The sequence below is a fragment of the Ictalurus punctatus genome, chromosome 16, assembly GCF_001660625.3.
Source record: "Ictalurus punctatus breed USDA103 chromosome 16, Coco_2.0, whole genome shotgun sequence".
Classification (NCBI taxonomy): Eukaryota; Metazoa; Chordata; class Actinopteri; order Siluriformes; family Ictaluridae; genus Ictalurus; species Ictalurus punctatus.
The window spans coordinates 18,607,003-18,625,225 of NC_030431.2; the positions used below are offsets into that span (position 1 = coordinate 18,607,003).

General features: G+C 39.4%; 1 protein-coding gene across 11 annotated transcripts; it reads left to right on the plus strand.

Moving 5' to 3' along the window:
* Positions 1–2,031: 2,031 nt before the first annotated feature.
* Positions 2,032–17,748, plus strand: ddx4 (DEAD (Asp-Glu-Ala-Asp) box polypeptide 4). Of its 11 annotated transcripts, NM_001329311.1 has the most exon segments (25): positions 2,107–2,213; positions 3,008–3,053; positions 6,841–6,868; positions 7,614–7,676; positions 8,333–8,392; positions 8,479–8,526; positions 8,619–8,645; positions 8,730–8,789; positions 8,989–9,015; positions 9,096–9,156; positions 9,159–9,161; positions 9,163–9,170; positions 9,280–9,321; positions 10,675–10,710; positions 10,797–10,841; positions 10,928–11,070; positions 11,198–11,350; positions 12,003–12,157; positions 12,788–12,917; positions 14,136–14,302; positions 15,047–15,192; positions 16,349–16,448; positions 16,765–17,035; positions 17,132–17,239; positions 17,335–17,748. In NM_001329311.1, coding segments are annotated over 24 exon segments (1,986 nt in total). In that variant the 5' UTR covers positions 2,107–2,213; positions 3,008–3,029; the 3' UTR covers positions 17,416–17,748.
* The last annotated feature ends 475 nt before the right edge of the window (positions 17,749–18,223 follow it).

The following is an 18,223-nucleotide window of genomic DNA, read 5'->3' on the forward strand; positions in this document are numbered from 1 at the left end:
TTTATTGTTTAAATTTTGATCTTCTTTTAAAAAACATTCACAAAAATACTCTGCTCATGTGGATATCAAACAATTGCAAACACAACACAGGTTTATCAAAAAAATGTCTTTGTTAAATATAGGTGTGCAACAATTATCGGCACCCTTTTAGTCAATACTTTGTGCTACCTCCCTTTGCCAAGATAACAGCTCTGAGTCTTCTCCTATAATGCTTGATGAGGTCGGAGAATACATGGCAAGGGATCTGAGACCGTTCCTCCGTACAGAATCTCTACAGATCCTTCAAATTTTGAGGCAGATGCTGACTGACTCTCCTCTTCAGTTCACCCCACAGGTTTTCTATGGGTTTCAAGTCAGGAGACTGGGGTGGCCATGGCAGGACCTTGATTTTGTGGTCAGTAAATCATTTTCGTGTTGATTTTGATGTATGTTTTGGATCATTGTCCTGCTGGAAGATCCAACCATGGCCGATTTTAAGCTTTCTGGCAGAGGCAGTCAGGTTTTCACTTTACATCTGTTGATATTTGATAGAGTCCATGATGCCATGTATCGTAACAAAATGTCCAGGTCCTCTGGCAGAAAAACAGCCCCAAAACATTAAAGAGCCACCACCATATTTAACCGTGGGCATGAGGAACTTTTCCATATCTTTTCCAGCTCTGGTCTTTATTGCCAAAAAGCTATATTTTGGTTTCATCTGACCACAGAACCATTTGAAGTTCCAGTAGTGTCTGGCAAACTGAAGACACTTGAGTTTGTTTTTGGATGAGACTAGAGGTGTTTTTTTTAACCCTTCCAATCAACTTGTGGTGATGTAGGTGACTTCGGATTGTAGTTTTGGAGACTTTCTGACCCCAAGACGTAACCAACTTCTACAAGTTGGTTATCTCCAACTTGTAGAAGTTATACAAGTTATACAGCTGGAGATACAAGTTATCTCCAGCTGTGATCCTTGGAAATTTTTTGGCCCCTCGAACCATCCTCTTCACAGTGTGTTGAGACAATATAGATACATGTCCGATTCCAGGTTGATTCATAACATTTCCAGTTGACTGGAACGTCTTAATTATTGCCCTGATGGTGGAAATGGGCATTTTCAATACTTGTGCTATTTCTTTATAGACCAATTTTTTCTTATAGGACTAAATCTGGAATGGGATGTTCAGATGTCCACAAACTTTTATCCATATAGTGTATGTCAGATATCACCTGGGTCAGATATCATCATAGAGTTTCATTCTAATATACAAATGTATAATAATGCAACCAAAGGTATCAAATGTAAAACTGTCCTGGCCTAATTAGTGTCTGCAAAAATTAAAATGTAATTATTTTTTAAACAATCATTGATCATTGATCACTAAAAATCATTCTCCTCTCAGCTATGATAAAAAAGTAAACCCAGCTTTCCATTGTTAACCATACCATAAGCAGCTTTTCAGAGACTAACATATACCTTCAAATCACCTTCTGAGGGAGGAAACTGGAGTACCTGGAGGAAACCCTTGAGGCACAGAGAGAACATACAAGCTCCATGCACACAAAGCGGAGGCAGGAATTCAAACCCCCAACCCTGTATGTGCAAGTCTAACCACTAAACTACCATGCCCCCCATAGCCATAGCCATGTGCAATACCTTGTACAATACCTAAGTCAGGGGTGTCCACACTGAGTCCTGGAGGGTCACTGCCCTGGAGAGTTGAGCTTCAACTTGTCTCTACACCTGCTTGGAAGTTTCTAGTATGCCTAGCAAGACCTTGATCAGCCGTTACAAATTTAATTGGGGTTATGAGCTAAACTGTGCAAGACAGTGGCCCTCCAGGAGCAGGATTGGACACCCCTGATCTAAGTGCTTCATTTATAAGCTGTTGTTTTTTTAAAACATTTTTATAGAGATCAGCTCCATCCCCTCCCCGAGAGATTTCCATTAGACTCTTTTCCCCCAACACTCTCTCTCTCTCTCTCTCTTTCTCTCTCTCTCTCTTAATGTTCAACGTTAACTTCGAAACTGTAATTTACGGTAATTGTGATAGCTCATGAAGGCAGCACCAAGCCTCGTGTTTTCCCTCCCACCCCCTCTCCCTTCAGTACAGATCTCTCTCTCTCCTCTCCATCGATCCGCTCTTCAGGTTAAGGTCACAATCTAAGACTCATCTCAAAGTTTGCAGGCAAAATAGGTTTTTGTTTTGTTTTGTTTACCTAAACGCATAACTGTGAGTGATATCTTGAATGTACTCAAAACAACACCGCATTAATGTCGGTGAAATCATTTATTTAAAGTGTGGGCTACATCATGAATCCCTAATGTGTTCATTACTGCTGGCTCGGTTTTCTTCTTACTTTCTGGTTGTTAATGCAGATTATTGTAAATAGTAATAAAGTAAATGATCCACACGATAGGTAAAAGATGGTTAAACTGTCCTTTATGTTAAATAAGCGTTACGGTTTGTTAACGCTGAATTACAGACGAGGCCTGGTTGGGGGGGGACACACACCCTGTAGACACAGATAGCGAGCACGCGCTTTGTTTGATTGTAATTTTATGTGTTTTATATTAAAATAAATGCTTTAAATGTTAGCTGGGAGTTATTCAAAAAGAGTGTATATTTCTCAGACGTTTAAAATCGTTTCGTGCTGTATTCATCAGTTGAGTTCGTCCTTGTGCTAGTCTCTTAAGCTAACTTGGAGCTAGTAGGCTAAAGCGGCTAGCTAGCTAGCTGAAGGCAGGCCTTAGAAAGTAGTCCGCTAATTAATAAATTATTTAGCAGTTTCCCAGAAAATGGAGTAGTGAAATGTTTGGGGAGGTGTATATAAAAACAAAATAAGGCTTTTAATTAGACTTTTATTGTAAAAGTGTCGAGTTTTTGTGTAATATTTTAATATTTATTCGACGCCCAATATGGGTTTTGGCGCGTCGCTATTTCCGCTAGGATAATAAACCTTGTACAAAACGCGAAGATGAATTGAATAATTAATAACTTTTATTTTTCTTATGTCTTCATTTTAGCTCACAGCAGCTGTCTTCGACTATGGAGAACTGGGAAGATGATCAGGTAATGGGTTTGATGTGAAGAGAAGGTGTGAGGTGTTTGGGTCACCACAGAACTGCATCTTCTGTTCTCTTGGTTAAATGGTTTGTTGTTGGAGGCCTAAAGCCAGTTATCTGACAAATAGTGCCATTTCTTTTGACTAGACTAACCTGTAGTTTTAATGCTGGAAGTGTCATCTGATACGCCGAGTAATAAAGTAGACATAATAGCACAAAAATACTAGTGGTATTGTTTTACAAGGACATATAAATGTGCATTATGGTAGGAGAGTTCAATAAGATGGGGGGAGGCCAAGCGTGACCAATTTGGTGATGAGAATATCCGGAATGATTGTCTTAAAAGCCAAACTGTAATCCACAAAAAGCATCCGGACGTAGCTCTGTTGCTGCTCTAGATGTCTCAACACGGAGTGGAGAGCTACGGCAATAGCATCCTCTGTGGTTCTGTTTGCACGATATACAAACTGATAGGGACCGAAGTCTCGGGGGAGGTAGTCCTTGATGTGCTGAAGAACCAATCTCTCAAAGCACTTCATAATAACTGGAGTGAGGGCCACAGGACGATAATCATTTAGGCTAGTGGTGGGAGACTTCTTTGGCACTGGAATGATTGTGGCTGATTTTAGGCAGGATGGGATGACTGCTTGGGCCAGGGAGAGATTGAAGATTCTGGTAAAGATGTGGGCAAGCTGGTGGGCACACGATCTGAGCACCTTACCAGGTACCCCGTCTGGGCCAGCAGCCTTCCTGGGGTTCACTGCCAGAAACATCCGTCTAACATCGTGTTCCCTCACAGTAAATAGAGTGGAGCAGAAACCAGGAGGGGATGGAGGCAGGGCTGGACTGATGCAGGAGCCAGATGAGGGTGTAGGCAAGGCTAGAGCAGATGAGTGCTGCTGTTGTGATGTTTCAAAGCGAGCAAAGAAGCAGTTTAGCTCTTCTGCCAGCATCGCACTCAGGTCTCCTGTTGTCGCATCGCGGTCTCTGTAGTTTGTGATGTCTTGTATGCCCACACCTCCCGTTTATTTTTACTGGACAGGTGGGACTCTATGCTCCTCTTATGGCCCGCCTTAGCTTCCTTAATACCACCTTTCAGGTTGCCACGAGCGGCTATATACAGAGCTCTATTACCAGACCTGAAGGCAGCATCACGGGCTCTGAGGAGTGTGCGGACCTGGTTGGTCATCCAAGGTTTCTGGTTTGGGAAAACCCGAATGTTTTTGTCCACTGTCAAATTTCCGATACAGAACTTGATATAGTCCAGTACCGTTCCTGTTAATGTTTCTAGCTCCTGGTGTTCAAATAAATCCCAGTCTGTCTGTCTGAAGCAGTCCTTATTCGATTACTTCGAATATGATTTTAGTTGGGTTAAGGTAGTCAATAATCGCTGTATACATGGTAGTTCCTTTTTGTTGTCCATGTAAATGTACTGATTGTATGACTTTGGGGCTGGTTTGCAAATAAATTGCACATAGAACTCTTTGGTTTTGAGTTAAGTCCTATTCGGATTGGGTTAGTTTAACAGGGATGTAATTAAAAAAAAAAAAATTAGGCACGTGATAAAACTCATATTATGTCAGCAGTAAAATGATTATATTTTATATTATATTAAGATTATAGTAAAATTACCACAGGAGGAGTGAGGTTTCTAGTGGGTTGTATTTTATTGGAACCTGGATGTTTGCTTCATGTGACTCTTATGTGACATCTGCAGCCCCCCCCAAAGGATAACAGGTTTTGCCGTCGGGTTTTGTCACTTGTCTGTAGATTAATAATGCAATCATTCCAGCAAGATGTCCCAAACACCCCTATGAGGGTATAACAGTCATCAGGTTTTATTGCCCATCACAATCTGTGGATTAATAATGTATAAAGTAAACAAATGTGACTGAACCATAAACGGTGAAATTATTTTCAAACAGAAGCCATTGCTGAAAATTGGATGGTTGTATTTGTGCACAAGCAGGCTGTAAGGCAGGATTCAGCATGTTCCTAGCACAATGCTGGTCTAAGGGTGCATGTTATAGCTAATTTAGACTGCAATGACTTTAATCTTTTTGCTTACTATGAGTTTAAATGTTGAATGAGAAGTGTTGCACAGTGTTATTTAAAGGGTCATGAAACCTCCCTTTTTCAGCTCAAATCTACCTCTCAATGTTTTAGAAAAATGCAGCTTAAATAGGCGTGGGGGGGTGGGGGCAAGCCTTCAGAACACTTAAAAAAACAAAACAAAAAAAACCACATGGATGGTGACAGTTTGCAGATGATCCAGAGGACTTCTCTCCTCCTGAATCCCCAGGGGTAAATGGAGACACAATAGATTTTAACCACTTGCCCCTGTTGTGACTATGGAGGAAAACATCAAATAAAACCAGAGGCAGTGCGGATGGGAGAAGTGTTGGAATGGTAGCCAGCTAATAGGCTTGAGCTTTTCATGAATAAAAGGGGGAAGGCTCTTCCCTTCAACACGGACTCTCGTTGCAAAGTTTTGCCTGCGACGGCCCGCGGAGCTTTAAGTGGTTTAATTAATTCAAAAGGCAGGTAAAATTGTCATGGTTAAAAATCAGACACATACCTTATTTGAAGGGATGGAAAAGTCCTCGGGACTGAGTACCGCATCATTGTGTAGACGCAAACTGCTTTCATGAGCAAGACCGAAGTCCACTTTTCTCCAAATCTCATAGCTCTCCCGAGAAAACGCACTCCAACTCTTACACCAGTGAAACAAAGACCTGTGACCCACTTGAACGCCTCTGTCATCTACTAATAATTAAAAGATAGCATCTTCTCATAGGATAAGAACACGCAGGCTCATGAATAATTGAGACCCCGACACATCATCGAAGTACTATAGTACATTGCCATGTCACTGGCTGTGACAGGCTGACATTTTAAACCCGGAAGACAAAAATAGCAGACAAAAGCTCAAAATTAACCAGCTTTCTCCTACAATTAAAATTAACGTATGCTAAGATTGTCTTTTATGATGTGCGATACGAACACCTCTGTTAAAATCTCAGAAAATGTAGTTTAGTGTTTCATGATGCTTTAAGGCTTGTTTATGCTTCTGTGTTGAAGTATATTTATGTGGGGGTTAGTGCCCTGACAGGGTACTGTGCACTCATACAAAATCCTGATTGCATTTATGTAGTGTTATACCATGGTCTGTCTGAATGCTCGGTTCTGATTGGCTGGAAGGTGTGCGTTAAAATTGTATATACCACAGGTAGTTCCACTCTGTGCAATAATTAAGAACGGTGATTAAACAGTTTATAAACAACTATAAACCATAACAATAAATATAAACTGTAGTAACGTATAGTTGCATACAGTAGTTAAACGCACGGCTTCATGATTAGTAGAGACACAGGTAATTCACACACTCAATCTCACTCTAATAACTATTTATTGTAATTCGTTTAGGGATGCTCCGATGCAGTAATTCGTGCAGAAGCAGCCCTGACCAAGTAAATTAACATCCTTTTCAGAGGGTCAACGTTTCTGCATTAGAAATATTCTTTATTCTAATATTTTGAGATGCTGGATTTTTGATTTCCTTGAGCTGTAAGCCGTAATCAAAAGGTTAACACACAAAAAGGCTTGAAATATTTCACTTTGTGTAATGAATCTGGAATATATGAAAGTTCCCCTTTTTGAATTCAATTACAGGGGGAAAAATGTACTTTTCCATGATTATTCAGGTTTTTTTTTTTTTTTTTAGATGACTCTGTATGATGTAATATACAGGATGTTGATGGTATTGTTTTAAAGTATGTTTGGCCTCTCCACAGAGCCCTGTCGTGAGCAACGTGACTTTTGGTAAAACATTTCACTGTTTTTCAAATATCACTGACTACAAAGCTAAGTAGAAATGTAGCACTTTGATATGGACAGTTCCAGTTTTATGTGGCTTTATATGGCCATGTGATCTTTCTAACGGAATGTGTACTACTACTACTACTACTACTACTAATAATAATAATAATAATAATAAAAAAACCTGTATATTTATGTACATGTTAATGATATAGCAGTTTATCTGTATTATGGATAGGACATCACATAATAGGTGATAGGTGTTTTGGGATGGAGGTACATTTTCAGTATAAACACTTAATGCCACTAATGGCAATTGAAATCATTTAAATAGTATAGCTTGGAAAAGAAATTGTATTTTCATATAGTTTCCTGATTAAAATCCTGCATTGTAGCCTGTGGAGGGCTGTTAAGGTTAAGATGCTGTCAGGTTAACTGTTTGTGCCAACTGAATTAAAAGTTCTCTCCTATGTTGGCTTTTAACTGACGATATTAAGAAGATAATAGAGAAATTGGTTGGGTGAAACCTTGCTGTTCTGTGTGGGATTTGATGCAGTTTCCTCTGAAATGTAATCAGAGCAATTAAATATAAACCTAAGTGGGCTTCCAACTGTTTTTCCACGGGTAGGTTGATGCTTGCATGAAATTGCCCATATCGATCAAGGCCACTTAGTTATTGTATACATGTATATACTGTATGTAGGTATGGTTGTATCGTTTGCCGTTTTGATATTTGTGAATTTATCAGGGAATGCTGCGAACTCATGGAACAGTGGCAGCCAACACAACAGCTTCAAAAGCATGACTTACGGTAAGCAGTAATGAATAGTATGAGAAATGATGTACGTTATGTATAGTCGAATATTTATATTGCCATATGTCTTTATATTTGGCCGTATAATCCTATAAGTTGATACTTAAATACACCATATGTCTAAAAGTATGTGGACATGTGACCATCACACGCAAATGTGACCATTCCAAAACCATGGGCATTAACACAGAGTTGGTTCTTCCCTTTGTTTTTATAATGACCTCCACTCTCCTGGGAAGCCTTTCCACTAGATTCACCCATAAGCGCATTAGTGAGGTCAGCTACTGATATGGGGTGCGGAGGCCTGGGGTACAGTCGGTGTTTCAATTCATCCAGAGGTGTTCAGTTTTGAGGTTTATTGGAATTCTTCCATGCCAGCCTTGTCAAACTGTTTTTATGGACTGTGTTTTGTGTATCGGAGTTTTGTCATGCTAAAACATGTCTATGCCCTTTAATTCCAGTGGAGGGAAATCTTAATGTTATAGCATGCAAAGGCATTCTGTGTTATTGTGTGCCTCCTGTTTTGTGGCAACAGTTTGGGGAAGACCCACATATCAGTGTGATGTCCAGGTGTCTACAAGCTTTTGGCCATATAGTGTTTCTATATGATCTAATGAGTAATGTACTGACTAACAGTTAATGTGGGTTCACAGATGAGGAAAGTTCTTGGAAAAGTGACAGCAGTGGTTTTGGGACTCAAGGTGGAAACAGGGGTGAGCCTCTTGTTCTATGTTATAGCCTGCTAGTTCTGGGGAATCTTAAGTGTTAGACAAGTTATTCAAAATGTTTCCAACATCAGGTCGAGGCTCTAGGGGAGGAGGTGGAGGCTTCAGGAGCTTCAATTCAGGTGCAATCTCACCCCCACCTTCAATTGCATGTTTGGGTTTCTTTGTAAAAAAAAAAAAATTGGTGTTTTAAACTGTTTGCATTTCTATGCAGGATATGATAACCATGGAAACGCAGAAGGTTGGTAGGCTTCCATTTAATTTTTTTACTCTACAAACAGCACACTACTGCGACAGACATCTGTGCTCTTGCCTTCGCCTGTAGTTGATCGGGCCATCTCATGGAACGGTGGGCGAGACGGGTTCATCGGGAGAGGAGGCAGAGGCAAGTAGTCGAGGGTCAAGTTTGGTTATGACTCCTCATAGCTCTGTACTGATCTGTAATATTGTGATAGCAGGACGAGGAGGAAGAGGAGGGTTTAGAAATTCCTTCAACTCTGGTAACTTTACACCGTTTACTTATTTGTTGACCTGGTTTAAACTATAGTGTGCATATTCATTTTCAATCTATTTTTCTCTATCAGAAGGTGATGAAAATGACAGTCATGACAGTAAGTGGCACCATGGTTTTGTCACTATATAAGAACAACGATTATTCCTGAAAATGTGCTCATTAACTTTTTTATCGCAGGTTTCAAAAGTGGCAGAGGTGGGCGTGGGGGAAGAGGAGGTCGTGGAGCTTTCCAACAAGGTAAGAACAAATAGGGTTTAGAGCAGGTAAGCACATAACAGTCCAGTTTGCTGGTTTACCAGTTCAAACGTGCTTGATTAAACTCGCGCTGATCTTTATCATTTATTTCTGATTTCATTCTTAGGTAGTGATGGAGAAGGCAGAAGACACTTGGGCGGAGGTGGAGGTGACCCCATCTTGCATAATTCATGTTCATCGTATATTACCTCAAATTGGCTTGAAAATGTGTGCATGAAGCAGGTTTTAAAAAAAAAACTGTGACTTAAGCCCTATCCAAACGGAGTTAAATTTTCATGGGGTCCTAGGGGAATTTTCCTCTGTGTTCCTCTGTGAATTTGCCATCCAAATCTGCCATGTCATTAGGGGTTTTTTTTTTCTTTCTTTTCCCCTTTTCCCTTTCGTCCTCGAGCAAATTAGAAACTTTTTCTCCAAACTTAATAATTTCAGTCCTGTCCGGATGCATGTGTTCATGATAGAGATGTAACGGTATGGAACGTTTCCTGGCACGATTATCGTGACCAAAACTAACACGGTTAGTTCAGTATTATCACGGTATTGTTAAAATGTGCTGTAAATGTACTGGAAGTACTGATACACACACTGAAATCATTTTAACAGGTTTTATATTTGAAATTCAACAAATAAAATCAGCAGCATAAACATAACATTGTCATTAAAGTTGTTTCTATTCGATTTATCGATTGTATTGAAAATAAAATTGGAGGACTTCAAAATTTGTATTGCACGATTGTTTTGTAGACTGAAATGGATTTAAAAATAATAAAGAACAGGTAAAAAATTTTTAAACATTCATCTGAAATCACTATCACTTGTCCCTGTAATTATTTGAAAGGCTGTGTATTAGTGGTATGAATGCACGCTATCCCTTAAATGTCACACTTATTCGTTATTGACTTGTTTGTCTTGGCTCAAAGCCATGCACTTATTAGGAACTTTTTCTTTGCAGAAGCTTGCGTGTATTACAAGTGACAAGAACTTATTTCAAGCCAAGTCAATATTTTGTGTCTGACTATTTACTTTTCCCCAACTCATGCATTGAGCTAAATGTTAACTTACCTGGCATTCACTGTAAAGTCATGGATGGTTGTCACGCAGATGATTCGGCAGATTGGACATGTTGCCTGCTCTCGCAGCAACTTTCTTCTGGCAAGCTCTGCAGACAGGGTTACCATTTTCTATTAAGTTTCCCCTTAGCATTTGTATAAAATCCAATATATGACCACAGTTAAGATTTGGTCCTCTTGGAGGGTTGGAAAATGCCTTCATGATGCAAACATCTGAGTTTGTAGAAATAAACAACCCACTAGAAACTCACTGCTCCTGTGGAAATTTTATTTAGCTGCTGGATGAGAGGGGTTTAAAATATATATATATATATATATATATATATATATATATCACTGAGGAGAAATGTTAAAATTTATTCATCTAATCCAGTCCAAATATGGCTTTAGTGTTAGGAATATCTTTACATTTCCATTTGTTTAACTGTTTTCAGGATATAGAGGAAGGGATGAGGAGGTGTTTTCTAAGGGTAAGTTCATACTGTAACTGTGACTATAATTAGAAGGGGCACTTGTCCATTTGAGATTTACTTTTCATTTACTGATCATTCATTAGGCTCACAGAAGGGTGACAAGGAAAAAGGAGATGGTGAGACTGCAGGTTTGTAGTTCCTCACCCCATTATTATTTCTGACACTCTTAAGTGTTCATCACTTGAAAATCTGAAAAACACGATCTATCCTGTAGGGCCCAAGGTCAACTATGTACCGCCTCCACCACCAGAAGAAGTGGACTCCATTTTTTCCCAGTATGCAACAGGCATCAACTTTGACAAGTATGATGACATACTTGTGGATGTAAGCGGAAGTGACCCGCCCAAAGCAATCATGGTGAGTAGGGATCTTACTTTCTTTTCCCTCTACCTCATTGTGATGGGTTTTTTTTTTTTTTTCTTCTATAAATTGGTTTGATTTCTCTTGGTATTTCATAGTGACTTTTTGTTTTTGACCCCACTAGACCTTTGAAGAAGCACAACTTTGTGAGACTCTTAACAGAAATGTTGCCAAGTCAGGATACGTGAAACCTACTCCCGTTCAGAAGCATGGCATTCCCATCATATCTGCCGGAAGGGATCTCATGGCTTGTGCCCAGACTGGATCTGGCAAAACGGTGAGCGCTCACACTCATGCATGGCATGTGGTTAATTTATTCGCAGCATGCATGATGGCTTATCTGATTATCATTTTGTTTTATTTATTTATTTTACGTTTTATTTAGACTATTTACAACATGCTTTGTCTTGGTAGCCATATAAAATGTTACACACTTGCTGTGCTGATTAGGTAATGCAGAGCTCATAAGTACTGCCATTATTGCTCATTTCCTAGATGCAGACCTAGTGATACTCTGTATACCAGTTGTTGCAATACGATATGTTGCAATACACTTAAGATTGCAAGTATCATCAATATTACAATTACAGTCTCTGATTAGAGGCAGCTGATTACAGCTTTAAAATGGCACAATCTGTCATTTTTAGTGTCATTTAATTTGGTTTTTGTAGACGTTAAGTAAAAGTTATGGAGCAATATTTTTCTACAGTATTTAGAAGGAAAAAAAATTAGTTTTGTTTTTTGTTGTGATGTAAATGTCTTTTTAGTTACTCTGATTTACTGGGGTCGTGTTGATTGCCCACTGTAAATGATCTTGGTGGAAGTCATCTCCCTAAGTGGTTAAAGCCGGATAAATCTGTGTGGGTTCGCCATTTGTATTGTTGTGTCTTTCCGTTCCATTTTTATTATTTATTTATTGCCATCCTCAGGCCGCCTTCCTGCTGCCTATTCTTCAGCGTCTCATGAACGACGGTGCAGCAGCCAGCAAGTTCAGTGAGGTTCAGGAGCCTGAAGTAATCATCGTGGCTCCCACCAGGGAACTCATTAATCAGATTTACCTAGAGGCTCGCAAGTTTGCTTATGGGTACAAACATCTTTTAGACATTTAGATAATTATTTTTGATTCTCTCTTAGTGATGTGCTGCATATGAAACACTCAGATGTCAGTTTTGCGAGTTCATTATTACCTCGCTTCAGGAGCTTTATCCACCTTTTTCCTGAGAAACCGATGAGCGCTGCCATGATGGATTTTAACTTTTGTTGTACTGTTTTACTTTTCCAGTCTCTGTAGGGTCCTTTATGTAAACTGGCTAAAGAGAGCAACTGAATTAATTCAACTTTTTGGTTGTTAGTAAGAATATGTAGTTAACCTCGGGTCACAGCGTTATCATCTACCCCGTTGTTAAACTTTGACAGGTAAGGTACTGTCAAAAGACGGTCATTGCGACACTAATGTGTCTGCAGTTTGGAGCCATATGCATTTTTTTAGCCGTTTTCACAGGATGTAATGTCACATTATCAGCTCGGAGCATATGCTAATTTCACTAGAAACACTGGGGACCGGAAAAGTAAAACAGGCCTCTGGTATGAGCCGGGCGAAACTTCCTCGTTCAGGGAAAAAAGGTGGATAGGATTAAAATGATCTGGTGTAATTGAGTGAATTATGATGTAAATTTACCACAAAAGACTGACACATTTTGGAAATTTCTTGTAGCACTTGTGTTCGTCCTGTCGTCGTTTATGGAGGCACGAGCACTGGATTTGCAATCCGAGAAGTGTTAAAAGGTTGTAACGTGTTGTGTGGGACCCCTGGAAGATTGCTCGACGTTATTGGTCGTGGAAAGGTAATTTATGTTGTGTATTTTTGAGAGATGATTGTGCATTGTCTTGGTAGATAAAGCAAATATTTGGGGTAAAATTCAGAGTTTGAATAGTATTACCATGAGATGCACACTTGTACTTTCAGTAATTGAATGCTAGTGAATTGGTACCATAAAATATCTGGCTGCAAACAACTAATATTTTTAGCAATAGCTTATTCATGCAAATTAATCAATCAATCGGATTAAATGTGCTTATAAATGACATCTGTAACAAATATCATTTGGCTTTTTCCCCCCAGTAATATGAAACTGGGGGAGGAACATTATTAAACATCCTTTAGCCTAAAGATTGTTCCTTGTTACAATAACAGTAACCCATTTATATTTGATAATGAATTTATTTTAAATAAAAGCGCAAAGTACTTAATCTGTGGCTTTAATGAAGATTTCTCTGTACCTCTCTCTAAACTGTACTAAGTTGCATAGACAATTAAACTTGGAAGATTGCAAGGGGGAGGCAAGAACAGACTGAACATAACAAACTTTAATAATAGACAGAAACACAGTGTACGTACATCCCTCTCTCTCCCCCTCTCTCTGGCACCTCCAGCTGCTCCTTTATCTCTCTTTCCCTCACTGATTAGCCAATTCAGTGCCAGGTGTGCGTCATCGCAACCTGTTTCCCCCTCATCGCCACACCATGTAATATAATGTGTAACCTCAGTTGTTTAGTGTTTCACTCAGCAAACAAGAGCTTTCATCCTTTGTTTTTAGTTCTTGTTCATCTCAGATGTTCGGTTCATTTAATGTTGCTATTTATGAGTTCATTTATATGTCATGTACACATGAACTCCACCTTTTTCAGCATTCAGTCTGGCCTTGATGCTTTGGCTTTATTATTTAACCCATAAAACTATTTACTGCGAGTGAAATCTGTCAGTCTGTCTTCTTTAAAACTGCCTCAGTGGTATTGGACCTGAAAACAGTTTTGTGTACTTCACTGCTGCTGGTCCCAGTGGCTTTGTAATGGTATTACATTTTACCCAGGAACAGATGCTGTTAAACGATAATGTTTGTTTTTGATAGTATGATGCGATGAATAGATAAAGATAATTTTTCATGGGCAATAATTCAATGCTTATCAATTATTTCACATAATTATTGCAGTCCTTAAGAGATGTTTTGGAAGCTCCACCGGATGTATGCGAAGGACAGTTTTTCTTCATCTGTGTTGCCCAGGTTGGACTGAGTAAAATTCTTTATTTGGTGCTGGATGAAGCTGACCGAATGTTGGACATGGGCTTTGAGCCGGACATGCGAAAGCTGGTGAACTCTCCGGGAATGCCTCCGAAAGAAGAGCGCCAAACCCTCATGTTCAGTGCCACGTATCCAGAGGATATTCAAAGGTCTGTCGTGTTCATATTCTGCTTAACCCACTTTTAGTTAAACTGTGTTTATGGAACAGTCTCTTTGGTTGTAATTCTTGTAGTCATGATCATTATTTTTGGCTTCCTAAGTAAAATGTCATCAGTGTTGACGTTTTGATATTGGTGAGATTAACTAATGCTGGATAAATATTGCATAAAACACTGGAGGGGTGCTGTTATAGGAAAATAAACATGATCGGATGGCGTGATGCCCAACACAAAGTGGAGTTACTAGTACTACCCCAAAGGTCCAGAATATGTGTTTTTTCTTTGTTGTTATTTTTTTGTTTTAAACCCCCTCCCCCCTTATACCACAGAAATTGGCCATCAATTACATGTTTTTTTAATTGATTACAGAATGTTATTACTTATGTTATTGAAGCTATAAACATTCAGCAGCCTCTCACAGTTTGTCGTGAAACCAGGAAATGTAAAGTCTTTACAATGGCAGAAAATGTCATGCTGAATTTTATAAAGAGCTGACGCTGGAGACGGTCCAAAAAATTTTAAACATCTCCTTACAGAAAGCTTCATCACATCAACATGTTTTCTCATCCATATGCCAAGACCCTGCAAATTTGCTGTTACAATAGAAATAAACACATTGGCTTGGGCACATGCACCTGTGATTTGTCTTACAGCCGTTTCCGTTAGTCATGCTGTTGAAAATGGACATTCTTTTGGCGAATCCTTTTCAGTCATTGTTTGTAATCTGTGTGCTAGGCTGGCAGCTGATTTGCTCAAGGTGGATTATTTGTTTCTGGCTGTGGGAGTGGTGGGAGGAGCCTGCAGCGACGTGGAGCAGCACATCATTCAAGTCACTCAGTATTCGAAGAGAGAGCAGCTGCTGGACCTGTTGAAGGCCACAGGTGACCCAGACTTGACCTTCTCATGACCTGTGGCAAAGTGCATCAGTGATTCCTCACACTGTTTGTATTGGGACATGACCAGAAAAAGTATTTTTAATTTGACTCTCTTAAATCTTTTAAACAAATGCGGATATTACGTGTACAGTAGCATGAATCAGTTTGACTAGTCATTAGCACGTCGGTAGCTTTAATATCCAGAATCGACCATGCAGAATGGAAGCAGTGGACAAAATACTACACGAAACTTCTTAACTTAATGTGGTGCTGCTTTCAATCCAATACAAAGGTCATGATATACTTGGTCATGCGATATCACTTCAAAATAACAGCACCACTGCGAGTGCCATATTGCATTTCATAAAACAGATTTCAACATAAATAATAAATTAATATCGAGTAACGCATGTTTCTGACACAATATGGACAAATGTGTTTATTTTTGCTCCACAAACAAAAATGGAGCCCAAAGATGCCACACTCGCTGGTAGCTCATTGACTAGGTGGGACGTTCCCGTTAAAGGTGCGTCTGGTGAAGTTGGTTTCCCTTCATACTTTTCATCTTCAGCTGTCAAATCAGAAGTTATATTTATGACAAATGCATCCTTTGCCATGATGTTGCTAACTCTACTGTAGTAACGGTTTCAGTGGTGCTGTTGCTAGAATGAGAGTTTTATGCAGCAGACACGGACGAAAAGGGAGTGATACAAACAGTTCCAATGCGGTTCTGCTAAATACAAGCACCATTGGTACACTGCTTGTCCAATCACATTAGTGGTCTGGAACTAACAGTTGTATAACTAAGAAATAAACTTGGAAAGAGTCTAATATTTCCAGCTCTCCTGTTCTGCCCAAGTGTATATATGCAGCATATTAAAATGTTTAAATTTTGTAATATTTGATGTTCACAAACTGCTAAAAATGAAAGCATTGATTATCTTGGTCTTATTTAGGTTATTTTCTTTATATTACTGTTCACCATCCAAGTAACCATATGTTTTAAAGCACTAAAATATTTCTTTTGTAAAATCATTTGATGTGAACCTGCCTGCAGTTATGGTTGTAAAATGCAAAGTAGAGTTGAGGCAAGCAAATGTCCTGTGGTTGGATTGTAATGTCCAAAAAAAAAAAAAAGTCATGTTTTGCTGTATACCCTCAGGGACGGAGAGAACAATGGTCTTTGTTGAAACCAAAAGAAGTGCAGATTTCATTGCAACGTTTCTCTGTCAGGAGAAAGTGCCCACTACTAGCATCCATGGGTACGTATCTGTGCAGGCACACCAATTAATTAAAGTCTAGCTCCTAACGAGGTTTGATGTTCTTAAAGGAGTGTTTTTTTTTTTGTTTTGTTTTGTTTTGTTTTTTTCCAGCAGCAGTGTGTTTGTGATGTGTTTTTTTTTTTTTTCTTTAAATCTTGCATTGCTAATATTTCAGCCAGTTACACTGACATTCAACATGTAAGGTTTTTCTCCCCAGTTTTTAAAAGACTGGATTTTTTTTCTTCTAAGCGTTTATTTAACCTTTGACCACGAAAGGGTAAATGACCTCAAAAGCATTGTCGTTCTTTGTTCCCAGCGATCGGGAACAGCGAGAGCGGGAGAAAGCTCTCAGCGACTTCCGCACTGGCCGGTGTCCTGTGCTAGTCGCTACTTCTGTTGCTGCTAGAGGACTAGACATTGAGCATGTCCAGCATGTGGTGAACTTTGACCTGCCAAAAAGCATTGATGAGTATGTGCACCGCATCGGGAGAACAGGCCGATGTGGAAACACAGGAAAAGCCGTGTCCTTTTTTGACCCGGCGCCTGATACTCCTCTAGCTCGCTCTCTGGTCAAAGTCCTCTCAGGGGTTTGTGATTTCACGGAAAACCCGTCTTTTCTACAGGACCTACTTTTTTCTGTCACTTAAGGCTGTTTGAGCTTAACAGCTGTCTCTTTTGTTCAGGCCCAGCAGGAAGTTCCTTCATGGCTGGAGGAAATTGCATTCAGCGCTCATGGCACCACCGGGTTCAACCCACATGGGAACGTGTTTGCCTCCTGTGACAGTCGCAGGGTAACAGCTACTTTTTCAATTATCAACCTCAATTGTTCTATTAATGATGTTCTTCTCTACACCTTGACTTTTTATATGTGGGTTTCTGTAATTAGGGTGGCTCCTTCATGAAGAACCAGGCACCACAACCACCTGCACAGAGCACCACTGCAGAAGCTGATGAAGACTGGGAGTAGATTTGCTTTTAGGTTTCTTTGTGCAATATTCCCGTGTTCTGTTTTATTCATTTTTTTATGTTAAAGAAAAGAAGCCTGTGGGCCCCAAATAGAGATGTTGAGAAAATGTAGAGAGTGGCAGGCTTCACAATTTAAGTGCAAACACACAAAATGCCTGACATTAATGTTTTTCATTTGGGTTTTCTGCAGTAGAAGTCACTGTGGATTATTCAGTCCACAAAAGTACATTGAAGGTCACGTCGCATTTTGAACAGTATATTTGTGCGACGGCATTTGTTATCTAGAAAAAAGTTGTTTTGCCAGTGTCATATTCCAATAAATTGTTTACCGTTGCAGTGTTGTGCATTTTCAGGTTATACCCAGTGGTTATTTTATCAGGTTCAACCACCAAGTAGAGCACTACAGTTACTGACTGCAGCACATCTGTTTTAAATGCCTCTACCTCATGCATATATGGTATAATTTTGTTGGCTACAATGGCAAACCATGTAAGACAGTATTGTATAAACTTCGCCTAAAAAGATAGAGGAGAAAAGTAAAAAAAAAAAAAAAAAGCGAAATAAGCAATGCAAAGAGAGAGTGGAGAAAAGAGGAAAGGGTCATTCTTTTTTTGGGGGGGGGGTTGTAGGTGTGCTAATCTGGTTTCTTCAAAATTGAACAAATGTTATATGCAATGAATGAGTAGGAGGATAAGAGGGAGAGAGAATATGGTTTCCATCTTAATTGTATTAAATAAATCGCTAATAAGTTTAGAAAGGCTACAATGTCAGATTTTTATTTATGGAGGTGTTATATATTCTCATGTACA

Coding starts and splice junctions, on each gene's coding strand:
- ddx4 (XM_017490072.3), top strand. CDS start 3,030: ATGGAGAACTGGGAAGATGATCAG. Junction 9,156..9,279: donor TCGTGGAGCTTTCCAACAAG/GTAAGAACAAAT, acceptor TTTCATTCTTAG/GTAGTGATGGAGAAGGCAGA. Junction 17,036..17,131: donor TGGTCAAAGTCCTCTCAGGG/GTTTGTGATTTC, acceptor TCTTTTGTTCAG/GCCCAGCAGGAAGTTCCTTC.